The sequence below is a fragment of the Zootoca vivipara genome, chromosome 16 (genome assembly GCF_965207765.1).
Source record: "Zootoca vivipara chromosome 16, rZooViv2.hap1.1, whole genome shotgun sequence".
Taxonomy (NCBI): domain Eukaryota; kingdom Metazoa; phylum Chordata; class Lepidosauria; order Squamata; family Lacertidae; genus Zootoca; species Zootoca vivipara.
The window spans coordinates 29,530,176-29,556,909 of NC_142599.1; the positions used below are offsets into that span (position 1 = coordinate 29,530,176).

Sequence of the window (26,734 nt, forward strand, 5' to 3'; positions counted from 1 at the left end):
AGGACAGACAACAGAGAGGGGTGTGTCTGTGTGTGTGTGTGTGTAGAAGCCAGCATATTGTGCAAAGGTACAGTCTTTATCCATTGCTTGGCCTACTTTTGCCTTTGTCTCCACTCCTGCTGGCACATGGCCCCCCAGAGGGTTTCCCAGAAAGTTAATGTGGCCCTTAAGCTGAAAAATGCTTCCCTAGCCCTGTGGTGAAATGGTTACAACCTGGGAGACCAGGGTTCAAATTCCCACTTGGCTGTGAAGCTCACCAGGTGACGCTGGGCCAGTCGCTGTCCCTCAACCTGGCCTACCTCATAGGGTTGCTGTGGGGATAAAATGGAGGAGGGAGGAACAGTGTACCACTCCTCAGAGGGACCAGTGGGGTGTGAATGTAAGAATAAATAAAACAGAATAAAATGAACTGAAAGTGAATATGTACAGTTGTCACCTTTGATCACCTTTATTTCTGGGCAGTGAAGTGTCAAGCCAGGAGAATCTGCTGGCTTCCGACAGAAAAGAGCACCCCACGACACCCCTTAAATGCGCAGGCAGTTTGTAAAAGGTCTCCTGACTGCCCATCCTGGCTGTTTCTTCCAGGGTGAAAGGGAAAACTCATTGCTTGCTGCCAACCCTTGCAATGGGGTCCTGTTCCCTGAGTATCTAATTATCCCACACACAAAAATCAGTTTGTACCCCAACCAGAAGCCCCCACTAAAGAACCCAAAGCATCCCTTTAAAGCATGTGCAGGGAAACATTGGTCCCCCAGATGTCACTGAACTACAACTCCCATAAGCCTTGGCAAGCAGGGCCAACAGCAAGGCGTGATGGGAGCTGTAGTTCAGCAACTCTGGAGGGCCGCAGACTGCCTACACCTGCTTCAAACAAGAAAACCAACTAACCAACCAAGCAACAGGGGTTACGGTAAAGGTAAAATCCCCTGTGGAGTCAGCTCAGCAGCCGAGGAGTTCCTATTGCGCCTCCACATCTCTTCCTCCAGCTATTTGATACGGTGGTGGAACTGGACAACGGCCTTCTCCTGGTCGTGGGTCTCGATGGAGCCTGGCCGCAGCTTGCGGATCTCGTGGATGGCATCAACGCCAGTGATCTTCTGGGTCTTGGCGAGGTAACAGGCCAACATGGTTCCGGTTCTGCCAAATCCCAGCATGCAATGCACTGCCACAGCCTAGTGAAAAGAGGGGAAGCCGCAGCGTGAAATGGCCCCTCTGGCCCGTGAGGAAATTAACATTTGTGAAATTAAAGAGCTCCTGGCACGTCTGCACTCTACTGTTGCACACTACCCTGACCTCCGAGCAGTGCAAGATCCCAGGAGTTCCAAGCACTTACCCAAGGTTCGTGTTTCTTTCAGAATGAGGCACAGCGGAGACTGTGGTGTATTTATGATATATGGTTTATTTATACGTACAGCGGTACCTCGACTTACGAACGACGCAACAACCGAATTTTTCGACTTGCAAATGTAGGCACACGGCCGCACGCTTACGAATGTCTCGACATCCGAAAGGAAACCGCAGATTTTTTCGACTTACAAATTTTTAGATATGGTTGCTTCGACTTACAAATTTTTCCGTTTCCAATGCATTCCTATGGGAAATCGTGTTTCCAATGGCGATTTTTTGACTTACGAATTTTTCGACCTACGAAGGTGCCTTCGGAACGGATTAAATTCGTAAGTCGAGACACCACTGCATATAGAACCTGAGCCTGCATTAATATCCCAAGGGGGCATCGTTTCCTTCATAGCCACAGCCTTGAATTCAGGCAGAAATCAAGCATTGCTCTGCCTCTCTCTAGCTTCTAGATCACATCACTGTAGGCTCAACTCTTACCTCTCATCTTTCTAACTACCAGGCCGAACCTCTGCCACCTCCCCACCCTCCCACAGGGACTGCAGTGAAGCTAGTGAAGCTACTGAGCTGCTTCTTGAAACTACCTATTCCACGCTTTCTGAAATAATGTGCCAATCGGGGGGGAGGGAACAGCCACCCATCAAAATCCGTACCTCTCCGAATGTTACAAGGTAGTTTCCCAGGCAAGGAATGTGTACAAATACACACGCGAAAGTGTAAAAATGGCACACTACGGTACACTGAAAATAACATACGCAAACACATTGCATTCGACAAAATTGCTCATAATTGGATTTCTGTATTTTAATATTTTGTTGGAAGCCGCCCAGATGGGCAGGGTATAAATATTATTAATATTATTATTATAAATTCACACCAAAATTTTCATTTGGATTTTTTTTTAAAAAAAAATGCAAACTGGTGTGGAAATGTGAAGACTTAAGGTTGGAAAAGAAACCCATGGAGATAGGAATCCGGCCCGCTGCTCGAAGTCCGGTTCGCCACCCCCGGCATAGACAACACTAGACTAGCTAGAGAAATCGCCTTGATACGGCGGCGTGAAAACTGACCTCCCCCTTGGCGTTGGCATCGTTCACAATCTGCAGGAAGTGCTGGATTTGCTCAGGTGAAGGTGGGCAGAAGTCGGTGATGCGCAGTCGGTGGAGCTGGATGCCGGGGCAGGTGTCGTGGTACGGTGGGCTGCGCTCCGTGAGTGACACCAGATGTCGGATGCCATGTTCGTGCATGTACCGGTAGTGTGCGGGCAGGCGGGGCATGGCCAGCCCCGCCAGCTGGCCTGGCGCTACCCAGGAGAAATTGGGTGGCATGTCGGACGCCATGGACCCTGTGAGCGAGAGGGAGAGAGAAACCAAAGCTGTGTTAGTTCACCAAAAGGCGACTCCCTTCTCCCTGCCGTGTTCGCAAAAGGCTGCCAGAGAATTGGGCGCGGTTCCCCAGCGCCACCCTCCGCGGTCTGGCTGGAGCTGCCCCAGAGTGCAGCCCCAGAGGATTCTGGGAACAGAGCGGCCACTGCCTATCCCTCAACGCAGCCAAAGGTATTGGGTTGGGATTAAGCGTTCTTAGAACCAAAGCTGGTGTGTGTGTGGAAATCCGCTGCCCGATTTGGAAAAGAAAAGAAAACACAGGATGATCGCTGTGCTAGCAGAAAAAGGGCGGGGAGGTGCCGGAGAGATCTCCGGCTGTTGTCCTTGCAGATATTAAAAGCGAACAATGCAGGAAAGGGAACAAAAAGGTATTAAGCAAACAGGGAATCCAATTCGCATAGAGAGTCAGCCTTTCGCTGTGTACCAATTGCTAGAAGATACACAGAGGAAAGTGCTGCTAGTATCTACAAATCCTCGTTTCGGCAGGGCCACACTCCTGTCTGGGCAGTCTTCTGAGGGCCACGTCAGCGATGACCGGGACCAGATGCAGAATTTCCACCAAGGTCACTGCCTACCTCTGTCTAATGATTGGACCGGCCAGGGGCAAATTGCTGGGATGATCCTGAACCAGTAATATTCTGTCATTTGCTCGTTTTGCACCTCACTTACCTCATGGGTTATTGTTGTGACGATAAGCCCCTTTTGCAGAGGAGGCAAAAGAAAACTGGAGCGCTGCAAGAGAAAGAAGCAAACACAAGAGATTGTTGTTTTAATTAAGATCCTCTCAGCGGTGCTAACTAATTCACTCCAGCAACCTATTGCAAAGGAAAAACAACAGTCTTGTGGCACTGTGGAGACCCCGAGCTCTTCCTGCTGACCTGTTTATTGAGCATTCATCCAGATTTGCTGCTAGAAAGCTTGTGCAGAGGTTATACAATGTCCACGCTTTACTGAGCACTGGCCCTGATTTGTTCACAGGGACACCGTTTTGTCAATTGATGGTTAGCTCAATATTTTTGGTGCCTTCCTCCATCACTTTCATTACTTTCATTATTTTAAAAAATAAGTTGATATGCTGCACCAGAGGGAGCTTTAATTGCACCATCTTAAAGTTCTCAGAGGCATGATGGGACGCGGGTGGCGCTGTGGGTTAAACCACAGAGCCTGGGGCTTGCCAATCAGAAGGTCGGCGGTTCGAATCCCCGCGACAGGGTGAGCTCCCGTTGCTCGGTCCCAGCTCCTGCCAACCTAGCAGTTTGAAAGCATGTCAAAGTGCAAGTAGATAAATAGGTACCGCTACAGTGGGAAGGTAAACGGCCAGAAGCAGCTTTGTCATGCTGGCCACATGACCCGGAAGCTGTACGCCGGCTCCCTCGGCCAATAACGCGAGATGAACGCCGCAACCCCAGAGTCGGTCACGACTGGACCTAATAAGAGATAATATTCACATCAGTTGTTCCACCTGCTTTTGCCTCTAGCCCCGCTGGCCATTGGCATGTGGCCCCCAGAAGGTTGCCAAGAAGGAAATGTGGCCCTCAAGCCCCAAAAGCATCTCCACCCCTGCATAAAGGGTCAAAACAGCACTGTAGATTGGTCATATGAGTAATAAAAATGGCCAGAGTCTCTAAACCTTCTCAGAGGAGTCAGCTTGTTCTTGTCAAGTGACAAGAAAGGAGATTCTTTCTTTTTTAAATTCAATTAATTATGGTTTATAAAGAAAAAGGAAACGTAATATATTTCCCCTTTTTAAAAACCAAACCAAGACTTTTATCTAGATCAGGCATCCCCAAACTTTGGCCCTCCAGATGTTTTGGACTGCAATTCCCATCCTCCCTGACCACTGGTCCTGTTAGCTAGGGATCATGGGAGTTGTAGGCCAAAACATCTGGAGGTCCGCAGTTTGGGGATGCCTGATCTAGATACAATTAAAAAAAACAAAGGGGGTGGGGTGGGGTGAGGAATAGAGAAAGAAATAGAGAGAAAAAAGAGAGGGTAGAAAAGAGGTTAAAAGAGAATGATAGAAAGTAAGATTCAGAAAGGAAAGGACTTCCGATTCTTCATCTGCCCACTATATGTTAATGTTTAATGCTGTATTGTGTTTTTAATATTCAGTTGGAAGCTGCCCAGAGTGGCTGGGGAAACCCAACCAGATGGGCGGGGTATTATTATTATTATTATTATTATTAATATTAATATAAAAACAACATTCACTTCATCCAATCCAATATAACAAGAAAGGAGATTGTGACCAAAACTTAGGAAGACCTTTCTGAGGGGGAGAGCAGTTGGACTCCCTCAGAAGGTGGACTCTCCTTCCATGGAGGTTTTTAAAGCAGAGATTGGCTTGGCCACCTGTCAGGGATTCTTGAGCTGAGATTCCTGCATCTTTGGGGGGGGGGGTTGGACTAGATGACCCTTGTGTCCTTCCCAGCTCTACATTTTTATGATTCACCAAGGAGCTCCTGGCAAGCTTCCAAGGCCCATCCTCTCCCTCCACTTCTAAACAACCGTCAAGCACAGAGGCATGATGGGAATCTCTGGCGGCGGCCCACCCTGGGCGCTTAAGAGCGATGACTCAGCACCTCTTCCCATAGATAACAAAAGCAGGGGGATTATCTCCTCTGAGGTCACCCGAGTCAATGAAAAAAACCTGCAGGGAGGCTCTCTGGGTGGGATCATGTAATCTCTCTGCGGGTAGAACTACCCAGACCTGAAGCTTTGCAAAGCAGAAGCCAATGGCCCAGGGTGCCGCCATCTTTGTTGGCCCTCAGCCCAAGCAGATATTCCCTGGGTGGCCTCCCAGGGGAAGGGCCTTCGCAGACCCTACAAATGTCCCTATTTTCCAGGGACGGTCCTGGATTCGCAGGTTTCTGATTTGATCCCGGAACGTCCCTCTTTTCCTTAGGGAAATCCCTATTTTCATCGGAGAAATGTTGGAGGGTATGGAGTTATGCGACCCCCAAGCCCAGGAGATAAGTAACTATACAACCTTTAGAAGACATCTGAAGGCAGCCCTACATAGGGAAGTTTTTTTAATGTTTAATGTTTTATTATGTTTTTATATATGTTGGAAGCTGCCCAGAGCGGCTAGGGCAACCCACTCAGATGGGTGGGGTATAATAATAATAATAATAATAATAATAATAATAATAATAATGGAAAAGGACGTCCCTAGTTTCCCCGGAGACATGTTGGAGGGTATACCTCTGGTCAGTGGCAGAAAATCTGCTTCTATCCCTGGTGGCATCTGTTTTGGAGCTTTGCAGGATCTGGTGGGGACTGCGCTAAGGAAGAAATAAGGATAAATATATTTAGGGCTGCAGATGTGCAGGTTCACTGAGCTCAATGGGGCTTACTCCCAGGTAAGCGTGCCTAGATGCATTTTATAAAAGTAAAGGGACCCCTGACCATTAGGTCCAGTCGTGACCGACTCTGCGGTTGCGGCACTCATCTCGCTCTATTGGCCGAGGGAGCCGGCGTACAGCTTCCGGGTCATGTGGCCAGCATGACAAAGCCGTTTCTGGCGAACCAGAGCAGCACACGGAAATGCCGTTTACCTTCCCGCCGGAGCGGTACCTATTTACTGTATCTACTTGCACTTTGATGTGCTTTCGAACTGCTAGGTTTGCAGGAGCTGGGACCGAGCAACGGGAGCTCAGCTCAACCCATCGCAGGGATTCAAACCGCCAACCTTCTGATCGCCAAGCCCTAGCCCACCTGCTTCCCAGATGCAGTTTATAATGCCCTCCAAAATGCAACCTTTGGTGTTACAGCGGCCTCTTGTGGCCATCATTGCTCTGTACAGAAGAAGCCAAAATCTTGCTTGTGGGCTTTTCAACTAGGCATTTATCTGGTTGGCCATTGTGAGGATAGGATCCTGGAGTGGATGGGCTCCCTCTGGCTTGATCCAACTGCACTGCACTTCTCTCCCCTCTCCCCTGCATCCAAGAGTAGATAAATTTCCCTAGTAGTTAAAGGGCGAGTGGTGAAGGTGGGTTAGGTGCACACCTAGCCAATTTGAGCATATTACAGTTTGATCATATTACACCGATCCTTGCCAATCAGTTTCCAGGCCCAATTCAAAGTGCTGGTTGTGACCTATAAAGCCTTAAACAGCTCAGGACTGCAATACCTCAAGGAGCGCCTCTCTCCATATGAACCGACGCAGACTCTGCAATCATCCTCTGAGGCCCTTCTTCGTGTGCCCCCTTCGCAAGAGGTCCAGAGGGTGGCAGCACGAGAATGGGGCCTTTTCTGCAGTGGCTCCCCGTTTGTGGGGTGCTCTCCCCAGGGAAGTTCGCCTGGCGCCTTCATTATACACCTTTAGGTGCCAGGCGAAAACGTTCCACTTTAGGCAGGCTTTGGATTATTAACATCCTATGCTCTTTTAAATGTGCTTGTGAGGGGTAATGGTTTGTTTTGTTCTAGTTTGCATTCTCACTTTGTATTTTTTATGTTGTGAACTGCCTTGTGATCTTCAGATGATGGGTGGTATACAAATTTAATAGAGGAATAAAATATGTAAAACCTTGTTTGTCAACAAACTTAGGATCTTAGGACTAGTCCACCATCCTGCACTGCAGGAATCACAGCCGGGACCTTTGGGGAAGGGCAGGTAAGATATCCAATTCCTCCTCCAAACAATTCAGTTTTTTCATCACTCTTTTTAAATGCACAGAAAACACTCTTGAGGGCAGACTTAAAACCACTTACTTCATATACAAGCTGCCTGCTTGTCAGTCCTCACCCCCCCTTTGCTAGACAGCCTAAAAATAACCCTTGGCAAAGAAATCAGGAGGACATTTAGGCTGCCCTCAAACGCCTCCCCCCATATAGTCCTATAGTGAGTCAAATCATTGGTCCATCTCGTTCAGTATTGTCGACACTGACTGGCAGCAACTCCCAGGGATTTCAGAAGGGGACATTCTCAGCGCTACCGCGAGATGCCACACAGTGAACCTGGGACCTTCTACATGCCAAGCAAGTGTTATGTCACACAGCCGGTCCCACCAGTATCCTGTAAAGTCTTCAATTGGTGGGTCGGGGCAAGCGGACCTGATCTAAGGTGGGTCGCAGGAGGAACATTGCAAATATATGGGGAAATTTTAAGAAGTGGGTCTCCAAATGCATGTTTGGGTTAAAAGTGGGTCCTGGGTCTGTAAAGCTTGGGTGGCTAGGCTACCAGCTTTGGGGCATCCGTGCATGTGGATCAAGGCCCGCTGATCTGCTACCGCTTCTCCACCTTTATCGGACATTGTTTTGGGTACCCGATTTCCCGCGCCGTACCTGAGACGAGAAGCAGGGTTGCAAAACAGGAGAGAGAAAGGAGCCGGCTTGGAAGCAAGACCGATGCCAAGCGGCGCACTTCCTGCCCGCACAGTGCAAGCGGAAAGGGAACCTCTGCAAATGCCCGTCCTTTGGAGAGCAGAAGAATGCAAGGGAGCCTCTCCAAATTCCCAACTCTAGTAGCAAGAATCAAGCCGGGCAGAAGGAGCTGTTCGAGGTGGGACTCCCAATCCGCGTCCGAAGGTCCCCACCCTTGCTTTCTGTGGACCCACATGGTGATCGCAGTGGGTCCGGATTAACAATCCCCGGGGACCGGGGAGTGCGCCATGCCTGCTTTTGCGCACGTGTCCTGTTATGGTGCGCCCTGTTTGCCACTTACCGGTACCTCTGCGTGTTTTGCTGCATCTCCGAACACCCACCCGCGTGTTTTTTTCCTCCTGAGAAGTTGCTGAGTCGCTGATGTGCGGAGCTGATTCCAGTCCAGAAGCTGAACCGGAGGGAGGAAAAGGGGAGGCGGAGGATCTGGTGCCCCGGGGATCCCTCAAGGGAAATCTGCTGTCCTCCCAATGACGAAGACCACCATCCTCTGGCCCCTCGGGCTGTTGAGTCCCTCGGGGGCCCTGGCTGGCGCAGACAAGTAGGTGGGGCGGCCGTGGGGGGGAACGAAGTGACACTGTCTGCCAGCCCATAGCTCAGAGGGGCAGAGCCCCTGCTTGGCCTGCAGAAGGTCCCGGGCTCAGTCCCCGCAGTCGTCCAAGCGTGGTTGGGGAATAGTGGTTCAGCCAATACATTGGTTCATAGTGGGACTTGCTAGGACCAGAGAGGGGCTCACAGCCCTGCCGAGCCTAGGAGAGGGTTTCCTGCATGTGTCGTCTGAACCTGGTCTCCGATGGCAGGAGCTATGGGGAACCATGGGCGTGGTCAAGGAGAGGGGGGGAGGCGGGGGGGGGGTAGAAGGCAGCTGCTTTCCCAAGCAGGTTGGACCGAGGAGTGCAGAGAGCACTGGCTTATAGCCTTTTTGAAAAGTAATTGCTTTGGCACATCCCAAGTCCCCTCTCACCAGGGCTGTGTGGGGGAATGTAAGAGTTGTTCGGCAGTGGAATTTGCTACCAAGGAGTGTGGTGGAGTCTCCTTCTTTGGAGGTCTTTAAGCAGAGGCTTGACAGGCATATGTCAGGAATGCTTTGATGGTGTTTCCTGCTTGGCAGGGGGTTGGACTGGATGGCCCTTGTGGTCTCTTCCAACTCTATGATTCTATGATTCTAAGAGTGGTGGCAGCAACTACCGGCTTGTAAGACCTGTTGGGGACAACACTGCGGGGCTGTTGGGCAGCAGTTGTGTATGGAAGAGGGCGTGAGAGGCTCCTCAGAGCATAGCCCCCCTCTCCACAACTGTCTTGAAAGTGTTTGTAGAACCATGAGTTAGGAAGAAACCAAATAGGCTCTCTGTTGTAGGTGAAAGGTTTTATTATTATTATTAAACATTTGGTGCCTAAAAATGCAAGACCTGCAGATTATTTATATTTTTTATTTATTACATTTATATACCACCTTTATCTTCCAAGGATCTCTAGGTGGTGTACATGGTTCTCCCCATTTCATCCACACAACAACCCTTTGAGGTAGGTTAGGCAAAGATAACGGTGACTGCCCAAGGTTTGAAGCTGAGTATATCCCAACAATTCTTGTTGTTGTTGTTTAGTCATTTAGTCATGTCCAACTCTTTGTGACCCCCATGGACCAGAGCACGCCAGGCACTCCTGTCTTTCACTGCCTCCCGCAGTTTGGTCAAACGCATGTTAGTAGCTTACTCTAAGCTCTAAGCTTAAAGGTAAAGGGACCCCTGACCATTAGGTCCAGTCGTGACCGACTCTGGGGTTGCGCACTCATCTCGATTATTGGCCGAGGGAGCCAGCGTACAGCTTCCGGGTCATGTGGCCAGCATGACAAAGCCGCTTCTGGCGAACCAGAGCAGCACACGGAAATGCCGTTTACCTTCCTGCTGTAGCGGTACCTATTTATCTACTTGCACATTGACGTGCTTTCAAAGTGCTAGGTTGGCAGGAGCTGGGACTGAGCAACGGGAGCTCACCCTGTCACAGGGATTCGAACTGCCGAACTTCTGATCGGCAAGCCCTAGGCTCTGTGGTTTAACTCACAGCGCCACCCGCATCCCTAAGCTCTAAGCTTACTCTAAGCTAAATTGCAAGATGAGACTAAATGAGGAGAAAAAGAGATAAAGCAAAGTCTTTTGTCATTCTCCTGCCAAGGTAGGAGTGAGGAGATCTCCACCTCTAAGACAAAAGGACCACACACAGAGTTTAAAGAAAGTCCACAACAGAGATCTGTTGTGAAGAAGTTCTCTTTAGGTGTGGTGTTCAGGCGCAAATGAATTTGCTAAGCTGGAAAAAGGCTTTTGGATCTCAGAAAACAAACTAAGAAACAAACCCTGAAGTCCACCAGGGAAGTTGCCTTGCCCCTGAGCTATGGTCCTTCCCGTCCCACAAAACCTGGCTAAGAAAACTGTCCAAAAAGGCTCTTGGAATCCAGGGATTGTGAGGAATGGTTTTGACCTGGAAGGAGTTAAAAAGAGAAGAGAAGCCAGTGCTAGTTGAGAAAGTTATGAAAGTGGGGGGGGGGGAGGAACAGTTTTGTCAATACATTGGGAAAATCCCTAGGAATTAAGCAACAGGAAACTCAGCCTACCCCGGTCAGTTCAGAGATAAATGCCGAGAAGGTTTGCAAAATTTCACAATAGCAGATTGACTTTGCTCAGAACAGAAGTTGCCAACAGAAATCAAAAGCAGATTCTGGGGCCACTTTGACCAGTTTGTTCTGCGTCCAGCCAGAATGGAGATCCTTCATCCCTCTCTCGTCATCCTGGCTTGCCTTTTAGGGTCTCTGGCAGAGGAAGGTGAGTGCCGTGTGGAGCTGTACAGCTGAAATGACTGTAGCTCTGCACCAGAGCTAAACAGCTGGTTCGTCAGCTGTGGAACCATCAGGGCAGGACTTGGGGGGAAATCGTGGAGGGCTCCAACCGGTTCTGCAGCAATAGAACTGCTAGCACATTGGAGGGACCGATGGGGCTCTTGAACCTGGAAAGGGAGGCCCATGTAGGACAAGGAAAATGCTGATCCTAAACCTCCACTGCCTTGCAGGTTATCTTCAGGAGAAGAAAAGGCATATTTGGAGTCGAGTCCCTTAGGCGGTTTGATGGCACCTTGTATGCCTTTTTCCAGCCACTCCTGCTGCCAATCTGGTGCCAAGTGTAATTGCTCTGCTTTCCTTTGGACCATATCGGTGAGGCCGGGGGTGGTGGTGGTGTCTTGTCATCTGGGCAGCCCAGGACCTCCATACACACTGCCCAGGCTTGCCCCCGTCACTTTGGTGCAGCTAACACACAGTTTGACTTCCCCCACTGGAGGCACACTCCATTGTCTCACGAGATCATGGTTCGGCAACCTAAGGCCCATGGGACACAAGTAGCACATGGGGTTCATTTAACCGGCCCATATTGGACCCATACCTGCCAAGTCTGGGTCATAAATATCTGGGATCGGCAGCGGGCGCATGACCGGAAGTTGCGTGACACAACTTCCGGTGGCGCTTCGCCCTTCTATGGGCACCAGAAAATGGCGGCGCCGGCGCCGGAAGTCGCTTCCGCGCATGACTGGAAACACGTAAAAGCGACTTCCGGCGCCGGCGCCACCATTTTCTGATGCCCATAGAAGGGCGAACCGCAACCGGAAGTCGCGTCACGCAACTTCCGGTCATGCGCGGAAGCGACTTCCGGCGCCGGCACCGCCATTTTCTGGTGCCCATAGAAGGGCAAGCGGCACCAGAAAAATGGCCGGGTAATTCTCCTCCACTCATAGCTGCCAAGTATCCCGATTTAAGGGACAATACCGGGATTTTTCGCTAAACGGGAAACGGTAAGAAAAAAGGGGCTTTCCCGGCGGATACGGGATACTTGGCAGCTATGATTGGACCTCCATCGCCCGCTTGGGGATCCCCGCCACCCACTCGATCGACTCCCATGCACCGCACAAAGCCGGCACGGAGCAGAGCGGGGACTGCCTTCTGTGATGCTAGCCGGCTTCCCATTGGCTGTAGGAAGCTCCTGCAGCCAATGGGAAGTTGTGCACGCCTCCTCCGTGCCGGAAGGAGCACCGGAAATAGTGTTTGTGCATGCGTGCGCGCACTCCGGCCCACCGTGGCGTCTGCAGGACCGTGAACCAGCCCAAGCCACAAAAACTTTGCTGACCCCTGCTTGAGACAGATGGACGCCATTTGCAAAGCTAAATGGGGTCCGTACTGGTTTCAAATTGGATGGGGAGTATTGAGATTCATGATCCTCAGAGTCCCTTCCAACTTTCCAGTTCTGTGATCCTATGAATGAGCAGGAGTGATCCTGGTTGTAGCAGGGCTGGTGGGTGAACACATTTGAAGGAAGTGGAATAACACACATTGCCATCTAAAGAACTGCCCTTGAGTCTTGACCATAAATCTAGAGTGAAAAGGGTTTTGTTTTTTTTAAAGAGAGAAGGCCATGAGGCCACCGAGTCAATACTCGAAAATAGTCTCTGTGCTGCTGTTTGTGACTCGGAGGCACTTGGAGGAAGGCGAAGCTTTGGATGGGGAAGAGTTGGGGTTTCCCCGCTGTGGTGAAAGCAAACACAACTGTGAGATTACAATCTTGAATAGGCTGCAGGTTGTGAACTTGGATCGCCTTCGTTTAAAGAACAGGCGTGGCTGTTGACCCATTGCCAAGAACAATGCAACATGCTGGTGCTCACTTTTAAGTAGTAATGCAACAAAGATTTAGTAAAGAAAAATAATAAAATAAAATCTAGTAAAGGAAAATTAAAAAATAGTAGAGATTGGTTCTTCAGAGCAAATGAAGGTCTTGCACCTTGCACACATGTACTTGTTCCTCTGGGCAAATTACTTGAGATTTTTTCAAACCCTTACTGTCTGCTGTGCTTCAAATGTTTAACTATGCATTCTTGTGTTGGTTTACTTGTTTACTGTACTTGTTTGTTTATTGTTGTTGCACCTCAGGTTCTGCTTGTGGGCTTCCCTTAGATACCTAGTTGCCCATTGTGAGGACAAGATACTTGACTAGAGGGCCCACTGGCCCGAAATAGCTTCTTATATGCTTATGCCATTTCATCCTGCTTCTTTTTTTTTTAATTGTCATTAAATTTATTGTATTTTAATGATTTTCTTCTTACTTTTGCCCATGGATCAGGGTTCCTCAACCTCGGCCCTCCAGATGTTTTGAGACTACAGATCCCATCATCCCTGACCACTGGTCCTGCTAGCTAGGGATCATCCGTGTTGTAGGCCAAAAACATCTGGAGGGCCGAGGTTGAGGAAGCCTGCCGTGGATTGTCTTAACAATGGCTTATTGGTGGTTTATGAACAAAGTGATTCATTAACAATACCAGCACAAAACAACTTTTGCATGTGATTCTGCCAGTCGCTGTTCAGCAGTTGGCTAAGATTGTTGGTTTTCTGAGCTCATAATTAAAAACAGTGGAGATCCCGCCCAGCCCAGTGTTCTGTCCAGTGTGAGACCCGCCTTCTACAGAAGGCGTGATTTTCTATCCCCTTGTTGATAAAGGTGGAGAAGCAGGGCCGACCAAGGCATTTTGCCACCTGAGGCGAGCTGGAAAATGGTGCGCTCCGCCATGTCTCACTCCTACAGAGGGTTTTATGTCACATGCACCCTCACCCAAACTGCTTCTAAGCTGCAGGGCTGGGCATGAGACAGGGTAGGCGCAATACATTTTGCTGCCTGAGGCAAAGGACAAGATGGCACCCTCCCCCAAGGCCCATACACAAGCCAACTGGATTTAATCTTACTCCAATACTGGTGAAAGGACTATATCTTCCACTGCACCTGAGGGCAGCAGGCTAACACAGGGGGTACAGGGCACTCATAGCTGTGTTTACTCCCTGGACATCGCCAGGATTCCTGGACATCGCCAGGATTCGTCCGTCAAAAATGGCGTCCGAGCGGAATTTTCTAAAATAGCTTGAAAACTCAGCCATATGGCAGTCCATATTGGAAGTGTTGATTTGCAGATTTCCTTTAAAAAAAAGCTTTAAAAAGCTCAACAACTTTGGTCAACAGCCCCCCCCCCAAGTCTGGATTTTCACGTTCTAAAATATGGCAACTCCACTCCCTGCCCCCTCACCACCTGCTGCCTGAGGCAGCTGCCTCATTGTGCCTCATCATAGGCCCAGCCTTGCAGAACAACAAGCCCCATAGAAGCGAAGGCATGTTATCTTACGACCTAGCCGCCTTGCTGGTACAATCATACCTTGGTTCCCAAACAGCTTAGCTGCTGAACAAATTGGCTCCCCAACACCGCAAACATGGAAGTAAGTGTCCCAGTTTGTGAACGTTTTTTGGAAGCCAAACGTCCGACGCGGCTTCCGCTTGAGTGTGTCTTTATACAGTGGTACCTTGCAAGACGAATGCCCTGCGAGACGAATTTTTCGCAAGACGAATGCGTCTTGTGATCTGATGGTGATCTGATGGCGTTCCTATGGGCAAAAAAAGAACACATTAATTGAATTTCAATGCATTCCTATGGGAAACCGCGATTCGCAAGATGGATTTTTTGCAAAACAAATTAAATTCGTCTTGCGAGGCACCACTGTATGTTAATTTATGTTGTGAACCGCCCTGGTATAGAAATTTAATGAATAATAACAATCTCTCAGACAACGTTCAAGCAACACCTGCATGTAGTTTTAGGTGCGAGGGAATGAACCCTTACTCTCTTCTTTTCCTGCCTCCAGACCTTCAAACGAAGGCATTCATATTCCCAGCGAGTTCAAACACAGCCGCTGTGGTTTTGAATGCCTTGTTCCAGGATCCTTTGACCAGCGTCACTGTCTGCCTGAGAAGCTACACACTGCTGACCCGCTCCTACGGCCTCTTCTCTTACGCCACACAAAAAAGCGACAATGAGCTCCTGATCTTCAAGCCCAAACCCAACCAATACAACTTTTATGTGGGTAGCTCAACAGTGACCTTCAGTGTTCCGGAAAGAACAACCTCTGGACCTCGGTGGGAGCACATCTGCATGAGCTGGGAGTCTGCCACGGGGTTGGTGGAGTTCTGGTTGGACGGGCAGCCTCTCCCCCGAATGGGCATGAAGAAGGGTTACTCTATAGGCCCAAGGGGATCCCTTCTCCTGGGGCAAGATCAGGATACCGTTGGAGGTGGCTTTGATATCAACCAGTGCTTTGAAGGAGAGCTCACAGATGTGTACATGTGGGACCGGGTGCTGACCTCAGACGAGGTGCTTCTCATCCGCAATGGTGGCACCCTTTCCAACTATCTTGTCAACTGGAGATCCCTCAGCTATCAAATTAAGGGGTATGTCGTAGTTAAGCCTTCCCTTATGACCATCTACTGAACTAGGGAGCTGTCTTAAATGAAGCCCTTGCCTAAAAAGAAATGGAGCTGTCTTAAAATTATCCAGATTTTCTTCAGGGTGTTTCAGTCATGACGGTGTTGATGTCAACTCTTTCAGCCTGTAAACAAGTTCCAGGAAATCATACATGCAACTTCTCCTATATACCATTGCCCTTCTAATAATAATAATAATAATAATAATAATAATAATAATAAAGATTGCATTTTATTTCCTTTTCCTTTTTTAAAAAAATGTTTGTATTGCTGAGGAGAGAATGGGACAGATGTCTAACCGGATGTGGGAATGCTGTGGATACTAGCAGAGGATATATTGATTTAATAGTATCCTTCCTCAGTCATGCTTGTGGGTCAACAGCAGAGTGCATTCCCCGATATATAGCAGGAAGCTAGTTGGTAGATTTGTTTGAATCCCTTTACAGTACTTAAGCAATCCAATCTGGCTTTGTCCAAGGGAGTCCCCTTTTATCCCTCCTAAATAGAATAAAGACACAACAATCTTCTTTACAAGTAATAAGAAGTTTACTTGCATTCAGTTCACAGTTGGATCCCTGAAGGCAGGCTTTAGCTTAAGAGTTACAGAAAAGAATGTGGGTTCGTCCCACATGGGGATTTCAGCCCATGTCCTGCTGGCTGAGAGCCAGCAGACAGCAAAATACAACAGTATCAGCAGAAAAACAGCAAAAGAGAAAGAATGGCATCAAGAGGAATATGGCTGCGTGACCAGCCCTTTTTATGGGGTCTCCCAGGGTCATGCCCATCTACCTGGTCACACGCAGAGGGAGGAAGCTCCAGACCAGGTGTGACAGGAAGTCCTCCTGGCTGGAGTAACATTCCCCTCTGTGTCCACTCTGGGCAAACAGGAAGTGCTGTACTTGTCTGCTTATGTTACATCCCACAGCGGAATGGTCCAGGCAGGTTTTGGGAGGAAAGGCTTTGTTTTGCTTCTCCCAAAATCTGGAGGTGGGGAAGTAGAGTTGTGTGCACAATGGCCTCTTGGCACCCTCCATCCTATTTTGGAAGCAGATCACTTTGGGTTTTTTTGGGGGGGGCGGCTTTCACAACATTTCTCCAAGGGTAGGAGAAATTCCCCAATGTTCTCTCAGGGGTGGCCTCACCTGCACCGTTAGCAGCGGTAGCAGCGCAGCTACCTTCCAGACTGGAGAAAGGGAATAAAATAACTGTTTCCACAGATGCGTAAAATTGCTTTTACCTCAGTGAGGATATTTAGTAATTTATAGATCTGTATCAAATGGGAACTTCACAGTCTGAACATTTTGACAGTAAGAGCAGTTTAACAATGAAAACAATTAAGTAGAGCAGTGGGGGAGAACTTTTCTGGCTCCTCCCAAGCCAACATTGATGGTAGGTTAGTTTTTCTGTACACACTCACAAACCATTCTGTCTTGCATCCAGGCAAGTAAAAGACACCATCACACTTCAAGGACTCATTCTGGCCAAGCAAAGACACTCAAGGGGGGTGCAGAGCATATTGCAGATATTAATATTGCGCAGCTTGAAGCAGTAGGATGAATAAAAAGTCTTGGAATAAAGATTGTCCAGACCCATCAATATACTGTAATTCGAAAGCTTTACTCCAGAACTTTCTTCAAACAGACTTAAGTGGTTGCATAATTTAAATGCTTCTCCAAGCATAGGTTCAGCGCCTTTAAAATATAATGCAACTCCAAACAGACCAGAAATCAAAAGTCTTCCTCTCCACACAGACTCCATTAAAGTCTGGAGCTGTTTTCTCGCCAGCAGAGACCTGATTAGTACATATTTCTACTTTGGTGGTTTTCGGACCCACACAAAATTGTGGTTTGAAGCCCTCCCATATATGTCTCTCATTGCCAGAGAATTGAAAGGGTTGGGGATTCAGTTCCTTACAACAGACCACCGGCCCTCAGAGTGCTTTACTCCCATTCCAGAATATTCCGCGCCTCGTGCTAAGCCTACAGGTGACCTTTTTTTCTGAAGTAGCGAAGAAGACAATGCACAGTGTGATAAGTCAAGCTCCCAGCTCAGGTGGTGGCCACTGTGGGGATTTCCAGACATCCAGCAGCATTTCAGAGGGCTTTAAACAGAAGAAACGCAGCTTTGTTTCAGGTAAAAGGCACCCTTTGTTTCCAATAAGAGACATTATTTTGGCCAAGGAGGACTCGGTGACAGCGTGGAATCTTGTTCAGACCTCATGTTTCCCCATCGCCAAGTCATGGCTCTGAGATCAGGAGAGGACTTGAACTTCCTCCCCTCTGCTTTTGTCCTTCAATAGAGTTTTGTCTCCAACACAACTGAAGACCAAACAATCTAAAACTGATAATTTAGTCTAGGAATGGTGGAAGAAATTTGATTTCATTCACCTTTAAAGGCAAAAGCAATGTATGCAGCGCTTTCCAAAGCAATACGTGAACTGGAACGCAGTTTCTGAATTTTTCAATGCCGTTCTACAGCCACGTAATGTGGGCATGAATGCACACCCTTGGATAGGAGTGGGCATAAACATGTGTATATTAGTAAATAACATACAAAATATGAGAGCACAAAATATGGTCTGAAGCTCAACATCAAAAAAACCAAGATCATGGCCACTGGTCCCATCACCTCCTGGCAAATAGAAGGGGAAGAAATGGAGGCAGTGAGAGATTTTTACTTTCTTGGGCTCCTTGATGACTGCAGATGGTGACAGCAGTCACAAAATTAAAAGACGCCTGCTTATTGGGAGAAAAGCAATGACAAACCTAGACAGCATCTTAAAAAGCAGAGACATCACCTTGCTGACAAAGGTCCGTATACCGGTAGTTAAAGCTATGGTTGTAGTGATGTATGGAAATGAGAGCTGGACCATAAAGAAGGCTGATCGCCGAAGAATTGATGCTTTTGAATTATGGTGCTGGAGGAGTCTCTTGAGAGTCCCATGGACTGCAAGAAGATCAAACCTATCCATTCTTAAGGAAATCAGCCCTGAGTGCTCACTGGAAGGACAGATCATGAAGCTGAGGCTCCAATACTTTGGCCACCTCATGAGAAGAGAAGACTCCCTGGAAAGGACCCTGATGTTGGGGCACTAGGAGAAGGGGACGACAGAGGACGAGATGGTTGGACAGAGTTCTCGAAGCTACGAACATGAGTTTGACCAAACTGCGGGAGGCAGTGCAAGACAGGAGTGCCTGGCGTGCTATGGTCCATGGGGTCACGAAGAGTTGGACACAACTAAACGACTAAACAACAACAACATACAAAAATGCATTGTATTTGAAAAAATGGCTGTGCAGAACATTGTATGTTACCCAAAATCTTATATAAATGGTGGGAAATGGAAATGGACAGATTTGCCCCTCCCCAGCACCTCCCCACTGATAAGCAAGAGGCATCATCATAGATCAAGGATACATTTGAGTCAGGTGGGAGACCAGAACAGGGATGGCGAGAAGATTAAAACAATTCACTGGAAAAAGTATCAAATGAAGCAGAACTGCAGTGTGTATACTGGCAAGTCACCAGAGAGCTCTGTTTCTCAAAGAATGACGTATTTTTGCAATGAAATTTCCCCTAACATAATGCATTCCTGTATTTATTTATTTTTAACTAATAAATGCATTTACATGCAGACTTTACCCTAGAGCAGGTGTGGGGAAACTTTGGCCCTTCACTTGTTTCTGAACTACAATTCCCATTATCCCTAGCAAGTATGGCCAATAGCTAGGCATGATGGGAGCCGTAGTTCAGCAACCTCTGGAGGGCCAAAGGTTCCCCACACATGCCTTAGCACATGCCACACAGGACGTGGCAGGGTAACCGCATTGCAAAATTCAGAGTACAAATTTCACAGGATGTCTGGGTTTGGGTTCACATATAGTTTAGGAAAGCGGGAATTAATTATGTTTGTCTTTAAATGTGAACTGAATTGGATTTCTGTCCCTTCCCTAAGTTGGAGGGTGAATGTAGGGAGCCTCCCACAGTCTTGGAGGCTTCCTGCATATTTCAGGTGTTCCAGAGAGGCAAAGCCACCTGGTTTGCTCAGAAGGAAGGTGTTAAACCAAGCAAAGGTCTGGTGAATAATAATAATAATAATAATTTTATTTATACCCCGCCCTTCCCATTCATGACTGGGCTCAGGGCGGCTAACAACAAGAATATCAAAGCAAGCATAAAAGAAACAATTCAATTAAAATGCAGATTAAATACAATGTTAAAAATCAATTTTAAAATTAGGAATCTACAAGTGCAACCTCATTTAAATATCTGTAGGATAAAGCCTTAGGGGAGGGTAACACCGGGGTCAGACTGAGTCAGTCCAAAGTCCAAGCGGAACAGCTCCGTCTTGCAGGCCCTACAAAAAGATGACAACTCCCGCTGGGCCCTAGTGTCCTGAGAGAGAGCATTCCACCAGGTCGGGGCTAGTACTGAGAAGGCCCTGGTCCTGGCCGAGGCCAGTCTAACCACCTTGTGACTCGGGATCTCCAGTATGTTATTATTTGTGGACCTTAATGTCCTCTGCGGGGCATACCGGGAGAGGCGGTCCTGTAGGTACGAGGGTCCTAAGCCGCATAAGTGGTGAATGCTAAGAAACTTGCCTGGGGAGAATCCAAGGGCCAGGCAAAGATTCCTGGGGGGCCACATCTGGTCCTTGGGCCTGAGACCTCTCACCCCTGCCCTAGCATCCAAAGGGCAGAACATCATCATAAAAGCACAGAAGTAAATGCCAGAGGTGCTCTTGTGGATTAAGGGGGCAGTAATCTTGATTGTTCTGTAAGATTATCCCTATGATAGGAAATACACTTTAATAAACTTGCCTCTAATCTTTTCAGCAGCCTTGGCAGGCATAAAAAGCCACCTGAGAAGCAACATTTACCAGAATGGGCAACCGACCTTCTGGACATGTGTTTCATAAGAACAGGTGCCAGGTAGAAATCAGCGGCCAAGAAGATGGAGTCTCAAGGAGGTTGCCAACACACACCCTGGAAGGAGACACGAGAGACAAGTGGTGGTGGTCCTATTAAACATATCATTTGTGCTCATATTAAACATAGCAGATAGAAGATTTGCCAAAAACCCCACCTAATTGTGTAACTATGGTGGGTTTGAATTAACGCCTAAGAGGGAAGTATCCCTCAATCCCCTGGGCATATGAAAAACTGTGTTCCATGGCTCAGCGGCCAAGAACGATGGGAAAACTCTCTCTCCTTGCTCAGAGAACCCAATATGTTCACCCAGACCCATCGGCCAGGATTCACCAAGATGCACATGCCAGGTCCGAAGGACACCCCAAGCTGAAGGCTGTAGAAGGGGACAGGCTCAAGGCTCAAAACCTGCATAAAGCTGGAGAAAACAAATTTCAACATTTTGTGCCAAATAGCTCACAATGTATGGGAAATAATATAACAATTCAAAAAACAGATTCAGGTAGGTAGCCGTGTTGGTCTGTCATAGTCATAATAAATAACAAGATGAAAGATTAAAAAAAATTATGAAAAGATGGTCCAAAAAGAGCTCCCTTAAGTCTTTTTGTCTTAAGACAGACTTTAAAAGACTCTAAATTCTTTTTATTTTGGAAATAATTCCAGTAGCATAGATTCACAAATCACACCATATTGATAATAAAAAAATGCATCCTTGGATCCTTTTAAAAGTCTAAAGGGTGTGCCTCCCCCATTTTTTTCAAGCAAAGAACTGTATCACAAAATTCTGAGAGTTCAGATACATTATTTCATTCAGTGTGATTTCTCCACATTGAATTTTTCAGAAAACCTACCGTATTTCTACCTGTAAATTCTGTATCCCACAAGGTTGTCTGGAAAGCCTCCCGCCATCTGTGTGGGCTAAGAGGGATCATTTTCATACTGGCAGGGTTTTGCTTTTTTAAAAACCCAGCTGACAACTGATACCACGTTTGGGATGGGAAAAAATATTTCCATCTATTTCATGGATTATCCCCCTGCAAATCCCTTGCTGTGCACCTATAAATACCAGAGAGACTCTCCAGTAGCTCCAAATCGGTGATCAGCTTCAACCAGGGAGGAGGTCTCCAAGGTAGATCTGATCGTTTCGCGGAGATCCATTTCATCCTCCCTCCAGGCCCCTCCCACCGAGCAGCCAGCAGCATGGAGATCTTCCATCCCTTTCTCCTCATCCTTGCTGGCCTGCTGGGATCTCTTGCCCAGGAAGGTGGGTGCCATGTTGAGCTGTAAAAGCAACCCAGGGGTGTGAGCTGGAAGGCTGGGGCACATTCGTGAAAGTGACTTTAGAGGAGATAAGACAAATTCATGGTGTAGGATGGGGCTATCAAGGGCTATTAGGCATGACATATGGAAACAAAGAATTGCAGCAAGGAGTGCAGCTTTTCACAATTCCAACTCCTTCTTTCCACCCTTTCCACCATCCCTTTAAAAAAAAAAGCTTTTCTGTTTCTGAGTTGTTCTGTGTTCTGTTCTGCTTCCACCTGTGATTCAGGTTCTGAGTCTTTTTGTGTTCCCCATAATCTTTTATGGGGAATATAAAAGCAGCTATCACTCCCTCCCCCTTTTGACAGAAGCAGATGGAATTTGCAGGTAATCGTTCCAGACAATACTTTCTACTATTTGAAATATAGATGTTTTCAAAACTTGTGCTGTCTCTTAATCGGAATCAGTTTGTCTCCCTTTTCTATGATACTCTCGACTGGAGATATTCAAACCAGAATAGAAAATCACCACCTATTAACTGTTTTATTTCTTCTTATGACCGAAAAAAGTCATCATATACCTAATTAAACTATGGAATTTGCTCCCACGAGAAGTAATGATGACTTCCAGCAGCAGCAGCAGCAGCAATTTTATTATTTATACCCCACCCATCTAGCTGGGTTTCCAGGAGGGCTTTAAAAGAGAAGTAGATGAATTCATGGGGAATGGCTATTGTCAGGCCTGAGGAGGAATGGTGGGAACCGAGAAGAGGAGGACAGTATAGATTTAGAACAGTGGTTTGCAGAAGGTCATTGTTCAGAGGCTGCAGAGGAGAAGAGCTGGGAAATATTGGGGGAGCAGCAGGAAGAAGCAGCACCAGGGGAGAGACAGCTAACACACTCAGTGTCTCTTGAAAGCATTCCCTCCCCTCCCCTCCCAGAACCAGGTGTGCCTTGAGGGTAGTAGAACAGAAAGCTCAGAGGCAGAAAGCACAGATAAGCTGGTGCAGTAGTGATGTAGAATAGGAGGGACTGAGGGGGTGGGACTTTACTTGGAGCAACATCATTATCTAAGAGAGATCGCATTCATTCGTCTCTCTCTGTGAATGTTGAATAAACTACTCGGTAAGAACTCTTCTGGTTTTTCTGCTTCTTGGCATCCCACCGCGAGAGAGATAGGATTCCCTGAAGCCTTGACAGCTATCAATGGCTACAAACCATGATGGCTTTGTCCTATCTCCACTGTTGGAGGTAGTCTGCCTTTGTTTTGTTTTTTAATCAACATTTTTATTAGGTTTTCCAATTTAAACATCTACTTAATTCTCAAATTATACAAATTATGCAAATATCAATTAAACAATTAATCCAGATCTTCTGCCAAATTATACAAATTTAAAATTGACTTCCCATGCTTCAGACTCAGAAAGCTATGACCTCCTCCTGTCACTGCTTTCTAATCAATAATATCCAGATCTTATCCAATAATCTATTAAAATCCTTTCATCTTCTTTCAGGCCCCTGAGTTTTCTCAGGCAAGCGAATTTGACCAACATATAAGTTTCTGTGTGAATTTGTGCCTATGATTCCTCTGTAAGTTAACGCTGTCTCTTCGCACGCTGGCAGCTTGCCAGGTCTGTGCAGCAATCCAAAGATCCTTCTCTCTCAGCCAGCAGCAGCCATCTTTAAGCAGTCCCCATAAATCAGATCTTTACGCTCCTATAATAATAATACCTGCCAAGTTCCTGCCTGAAAAATAAGGGATCGGACCGGAAGTAGCAGACTGGAAGTAGCGCTGCCGCCATTTTGGAACTGGGCGGAGCATGCTCAGAAGCGACTTTTGATGCTGCTCTGCCCTGTTCCAAAATGGCCGCCCCACCAGAAGTCGCGCTGCAGCCATTTTGGAACTGGGCAGAGCAGCATCAAAAGTCGCTTCTGAGCATGCTCCGTCCAGTTCCAAAATGGCCACCGTGCCAGAATAAACCAGGGAAAAACAAAAAAATCTGTTTTTTCAGCTGGGAACAGCTGGAAAAACGGGGGTTTCCCGGGGAATACAGGAGACTTGGCAGCTATGATAATAATTCGCTCCAGATCGCTTCTCGAGATAGCCTTTTCAGGGGGAGAATTGCCAAGTCAAACCTATAAAAACATATCCAATGTCTTATTTATGGCTCTCTCTCCCCCTTTGACTAATCTCGCGCCGGCGTGGTCTCTCTGTGTCCGACTCTGAATTAAAGCTGCGTCATAACTCAAAAGTTTCTCGACAAGTTTCCAGCTGCTAATAATACAGTTTCTCTTTGATGACCATGATTTGAGGAGTCTTTAACCACATTCCAGGCAATTCCAATAGTGCTTACTTTGATTATTTATGTTTTCAATTCCCACAGCATATATATTCAAAGGACCATATTAATTCAATAAATTTCAACTTTCTCATCTCGCTTGCTTTGTAAATACTATTTTCGGTTCTTTAGGTGGGAGGTTGTTAAGTGCAAATATAATAAAGCGAAGCTATAAAGTTCTCGCTCCCCCTTTCAGTTCCGTCAAATACATACATTTCTTGTTGGTTACATTCCTCTGTCATCTTTTGTTTTCTCTTTTTTTAAAAAGCAATTTATTAGATTTTCCAATTAAAACACATTAAAAAAGATTAAACAAACAAACATTACAAAAACAATCACACACATACATACATCTTTTTTAACAATTCTCTCCCATCTTAAACAGTGCTCCACCGAGCTTGACTTCCCTCCCTCCCCTCATTTGGTTTTCTATTCAGTTCTTATCTCGCAGTTCCTTTATACTTCCCATTTAATGTCAATTCGTAGGATTTATTTCAGTCCTGCAGGTGTCTTTAAGCTTCTACAGTTCTTTTCCATATAGTCCACAAATTTACTCCAGTCTCTTTGGAACCTTGCTTCCCCCTGGTTCCGAATCCTGCTAGTCAGTCTCGCTAATTCTGCATAGTCTATCATTTTTGTCTGCCACTCTTCAATCGTCGGTAAGTCCTGAGTTTTCCATTTTGGGGCTAACAGTGTCCTAGCCGTGGTTGTCGCATACAAGAATAATATATTGTCCTCATCTTTTGTTTTCTCAGTGGCAGAGTTTAGCAGAATAAACCTTCTTTCCTTGTCTGAAGCATGTCCGTGACTTAGTCCAATCTTTCTCTTATCATGGAGCCTGTTTCGCTCGTAGAAATGGCGTTCGGGGGATCCGAATTCCCACGGGGGCTTTTCACCCAGAGCCCCCCATCTTCCCCCTTCCCAAGGTCGGAGATGGTAGCGGGCCACTGCGGGTGAGACTGCACCCCCCCATACCCTGAGGGGGCTTCGGGAGCCTGCATACTCCCCTTGGCAGCCTCGTAAATCAGCCCGTGAGATCGGAGAGGTGGAATCTATCAGCCATTTTCTAGTGCACCCTCAAGTCTGCCTTTGAATGCCAGTTGCTGGGAATCACAAGTACAGAGTGTGTCGTTGAGCTCATGACATGCGTGTGAGCTTCTCATTGGTTGACCACTGCAAGTACATGATGTTGAACCGGATGTGGCCAACATCCAGACATCCTTCAGATGAGGCACATGGAGAATACAGAGCCTAGCGTGAATAATGGCACCGTCTTGACGCCATACTAATCCTTGGGGGACAAAATGCCTGCTCCTTTTAATCTGTTGTCTTCCTCCACCCCCCAGATCTTGAAAGGAAGGTCTTCATATTCCCGGAATCATCGGACACCAGCCACGTGGTTCTGAAGGCCACCTCACAGCAGCCTTTGACCAGCTTCACCATCTGCCTGAGATCCTACACCGACATGACCCGCGCTCACACCCTATTCTCTTACGCCACCAAGACGAGCGACAACGAGATCGTGGTCTTCAAATCCAAAACCAACGAGTACAGCCTTTATGTGGGGACTGCCGATGTGATTTTCTTCTTCCCAGAAAAGCTGGTTTCAGAACCTAGCTGGGAGCAGATCTGTATGAGTTGGGAATCTGAGACAGGATTAGTGGAGTTCTGGCTCGATGGGCAACCTTTCCCCCGAAACGGTATGATGAAAGGTCATGTTATAAGTCCAGAGGCATCGATTGTCCTGGGGCAAGATCAGGATTCCTTTGGGGGTGGCTTTGATATCAACCAGTCCTTTGTAGGGGAGCTCACAGATGTGTACATGTGGGACCGGGTGCTGTCTGGGGACGAAATGTGCCTTGTGTGGGGCAACCATGTTCCTTCCAACCCAATAATTAACTGGAGATCGTTAAATTATGTCATGAGAGGCTACACCGTTCTTAAGCCCTCCTTGTTTTCCAACTGTAGAGCTGAGTAGGCTTTGAAAACAGATGGAGAGTCTTTAAAAAAAAATTACAAGGGGGTGGACTAAATGATCCTTAGGGTCCCTTCCAACTCTACGATTCTATGCTTCTTTGATTGAAACCTCCAACAGGGCAATAGACACTGTTAGTTGCATTGATTTCAATTCTTTCTGCCAGAATGAGGAGTTCTGTGAAACCCACAAGCTGCCGTTTCCGTTTATTCCTCCAATAAAAGATTAACTCATACGTCTGTTGTATCCTTCAGCAGTTTCTGCCTTCAACAACAACCTTCGGAGGGGAGACTTGAGTTTGTTTCTTCCAAAGTCCGTGTATGTGTGTGTGTGTGTGTGTGTGTGTGTGTGTGTGTGTGTGTGTATCGCTTTTAAAGCTGATTCTACCTGATTCACACTTTCCAAAACAATGCATGAACTGTCACACAGCCATCCTGCCAATTCCACACTGCTCTGAACCTTGCAATGCCATGTCATGTGTACAGCCAACATGTGCAGATACTGGGGGTGAAGTGTGCATACAAATGCGCATATTAGTGAAAAGCAGCTTACAAAATGCCTTATTTCTATCAGGGAAAATTCTTTTTGCAAAATTGTGCATATTAGGCAAAATTGCCTAGAAAAGTGTGTCTATTAGGAGAAATTTGCACTAAAAAGGTGATACATTTGGGTGATACTTTTTTCTAATAATGATGATTATGATAATAATAATAATAATACTGTAATAATAATAATAAAGCAAATGAGCGTGTGAAGAACTGAAGTTAAGATTGGGAAAA

At 47.0% G+C, this 26,734-nt stretch overlaps 3 protein-coding genes and 1 long non-coding RNA gene across 8 annotated transcripts; 2 read left to right on the top strand and 2 right to left on the bottom strand.

The window, feature by feature from the left end:
* Positions 1-424: 424 nt before the first annotated feature.
* On the bottom strand, positions 425-8,921 carry DUSP23 (dual specificity phosphatase 23). 5 transcript variants are annotated; one of them, XM_060269361.2, is made up of 6 exons: positions 8,028-8,117; positions 5,946-6,025; positions 4,036-4,168; positions 3,411-3,473; positions 2,427-2,701; positions 425-1,172 (listed from the first exon to the last, which is right to left on the bottom strand). In XM_060269361.2, the coding sequence occupies exons 5-6, from the start codon at positions 2,694-2,696 to the stop codon at positions 987-989; spliced, it is 456 nt and encodes a 151-aa protein (XP_060125344.1). In that variant the 5' UTR covers positions 2,697-2,701; positions 3,411-3,473; positions 4,036-4,168; positions 5,946-6,025; positions 8,028-8,117; the 3' UTR covers positions 425-986. The 5 variants fall into 5 exon arrangements, with proteins under 5 accessions (XP_060125344.1, XP_060125345.1, XP_034954565.1 ...); XM_060269362.2 differs by lacking the exon at positions 5,946-6,025 and having other exon boundaries at positions 8,028-8,133; XM_035098674.3 differs by lacking the exon at positions 4,036-4,168 and having other exon boundaries at positions 8,028-8,118.
* A 1,757-nt stretch (positions 8,922-10,678) lies between these two features.
* On the top strand, positions 10,679-15,693 carry LOC118076115 (serum amyloid P-component). The gene is made up of 2 exons (XM_035098672.3): positions 10,679-10,939; positions 14,839-15,693. The coding sequence occupies exons 1-2, from the start codon at positions 10,876-10,878 to the stop codon at positions 15,459-15,461; spliced, it is 687 nt and encodes a 228-aa protein (XP_034954563.2). The 5' UTR covers positions 10,679-10,875; the 3' UTR covers positions 15,462-15,693.
* Positions 15,694-17,050: 1,357 nt separating this feature from the next.
* Positions 17,051-20,442, bottom strand: LOC148683142 (uncharacterized). Its single transcript, XR_015947383.1, has 2 exons — positions 20,351-20,442; positions 17,051-17,555 (listed from the first exon to the last, which is right to left on the bottom strand). It is a non-coding gene; the product is annotated as an uncharacterized LOC148683142 (long non-coding RNA).
* Positions 20,443-21,457: 1,015 nt separating this feature from the next.
* On the top strand, positions 21,458-26,184 carry LOC118076114 (serum amyloid P-component-like). The gene is made up of 2 exons (XM_088659246.1): positions 21,458-21,646; positions 25,327-26,184. Exons 1-2 carry the CDS (start codon positions 21,583-21,585, stop codon positions 25,956-25,958), a joined length of 696 nt encoding a protein of 231 aa, XP_088515372.1. The 5' UTR covers positions 21,458-21,582; the 3' UTR covers positions 25,959-26,184.
* The last annotated feature ends 550 nt before the right edge of the window (positions 26,185-26,734 follow it).

What these genes read in the sequence shown, in the direction of transcription:
- DUSP23 (XM_035098675.3), bottom strand. Translation starts at nt 2,696, where the DNA reads ATGGCGTCCGACATGCCACCCAATTTCTCCTGGGTAGCGCCAGGCCAG. An exon ending in ATGCCAACGCCAAGGGGGAG is followed by an intron (nt 1,173 to 2,426) that starts GTCAGTTTTCAC and finishes TCTTTTCACTAG; the next exon opens with GCTGTGGCAGTGCATTGCAT.
- LOC118076115 (XM_035098672.3), top strand. Translation starts at nt 10,876, where the DNA reads ATGGAGATCCTTCATCCCTCTCTCGTCATCCTGGCTTGCCTTTTAGGG. An exon ending in AGGGTCTCTGGCAGAGGAAG is followed by an intron (nt 10,940 to 14,838) that starts GTGAGTGCCGTG and finishes TCCTGCCTCCAG; the next exon opens with ACCTTCAAACGAAGGCATTC.
- LOC118076114 (XM_088659246.1), top strand. Translation starts at nt 21,583, where the DNA reads ATGGAGATCTTCCATCCCTTTCTCCTCATCCTTGCTGGCCTGCTGGGA. An exon ending in GGGATCTCTTGCCCAGGAAG is followed by an intron (nt 21,647 to 25,326) that starts GTGGGTGCCATG and finishes TCCACCCCCCAG; the next exon opens with ATCTTGAAAGGAAGGTCTTC.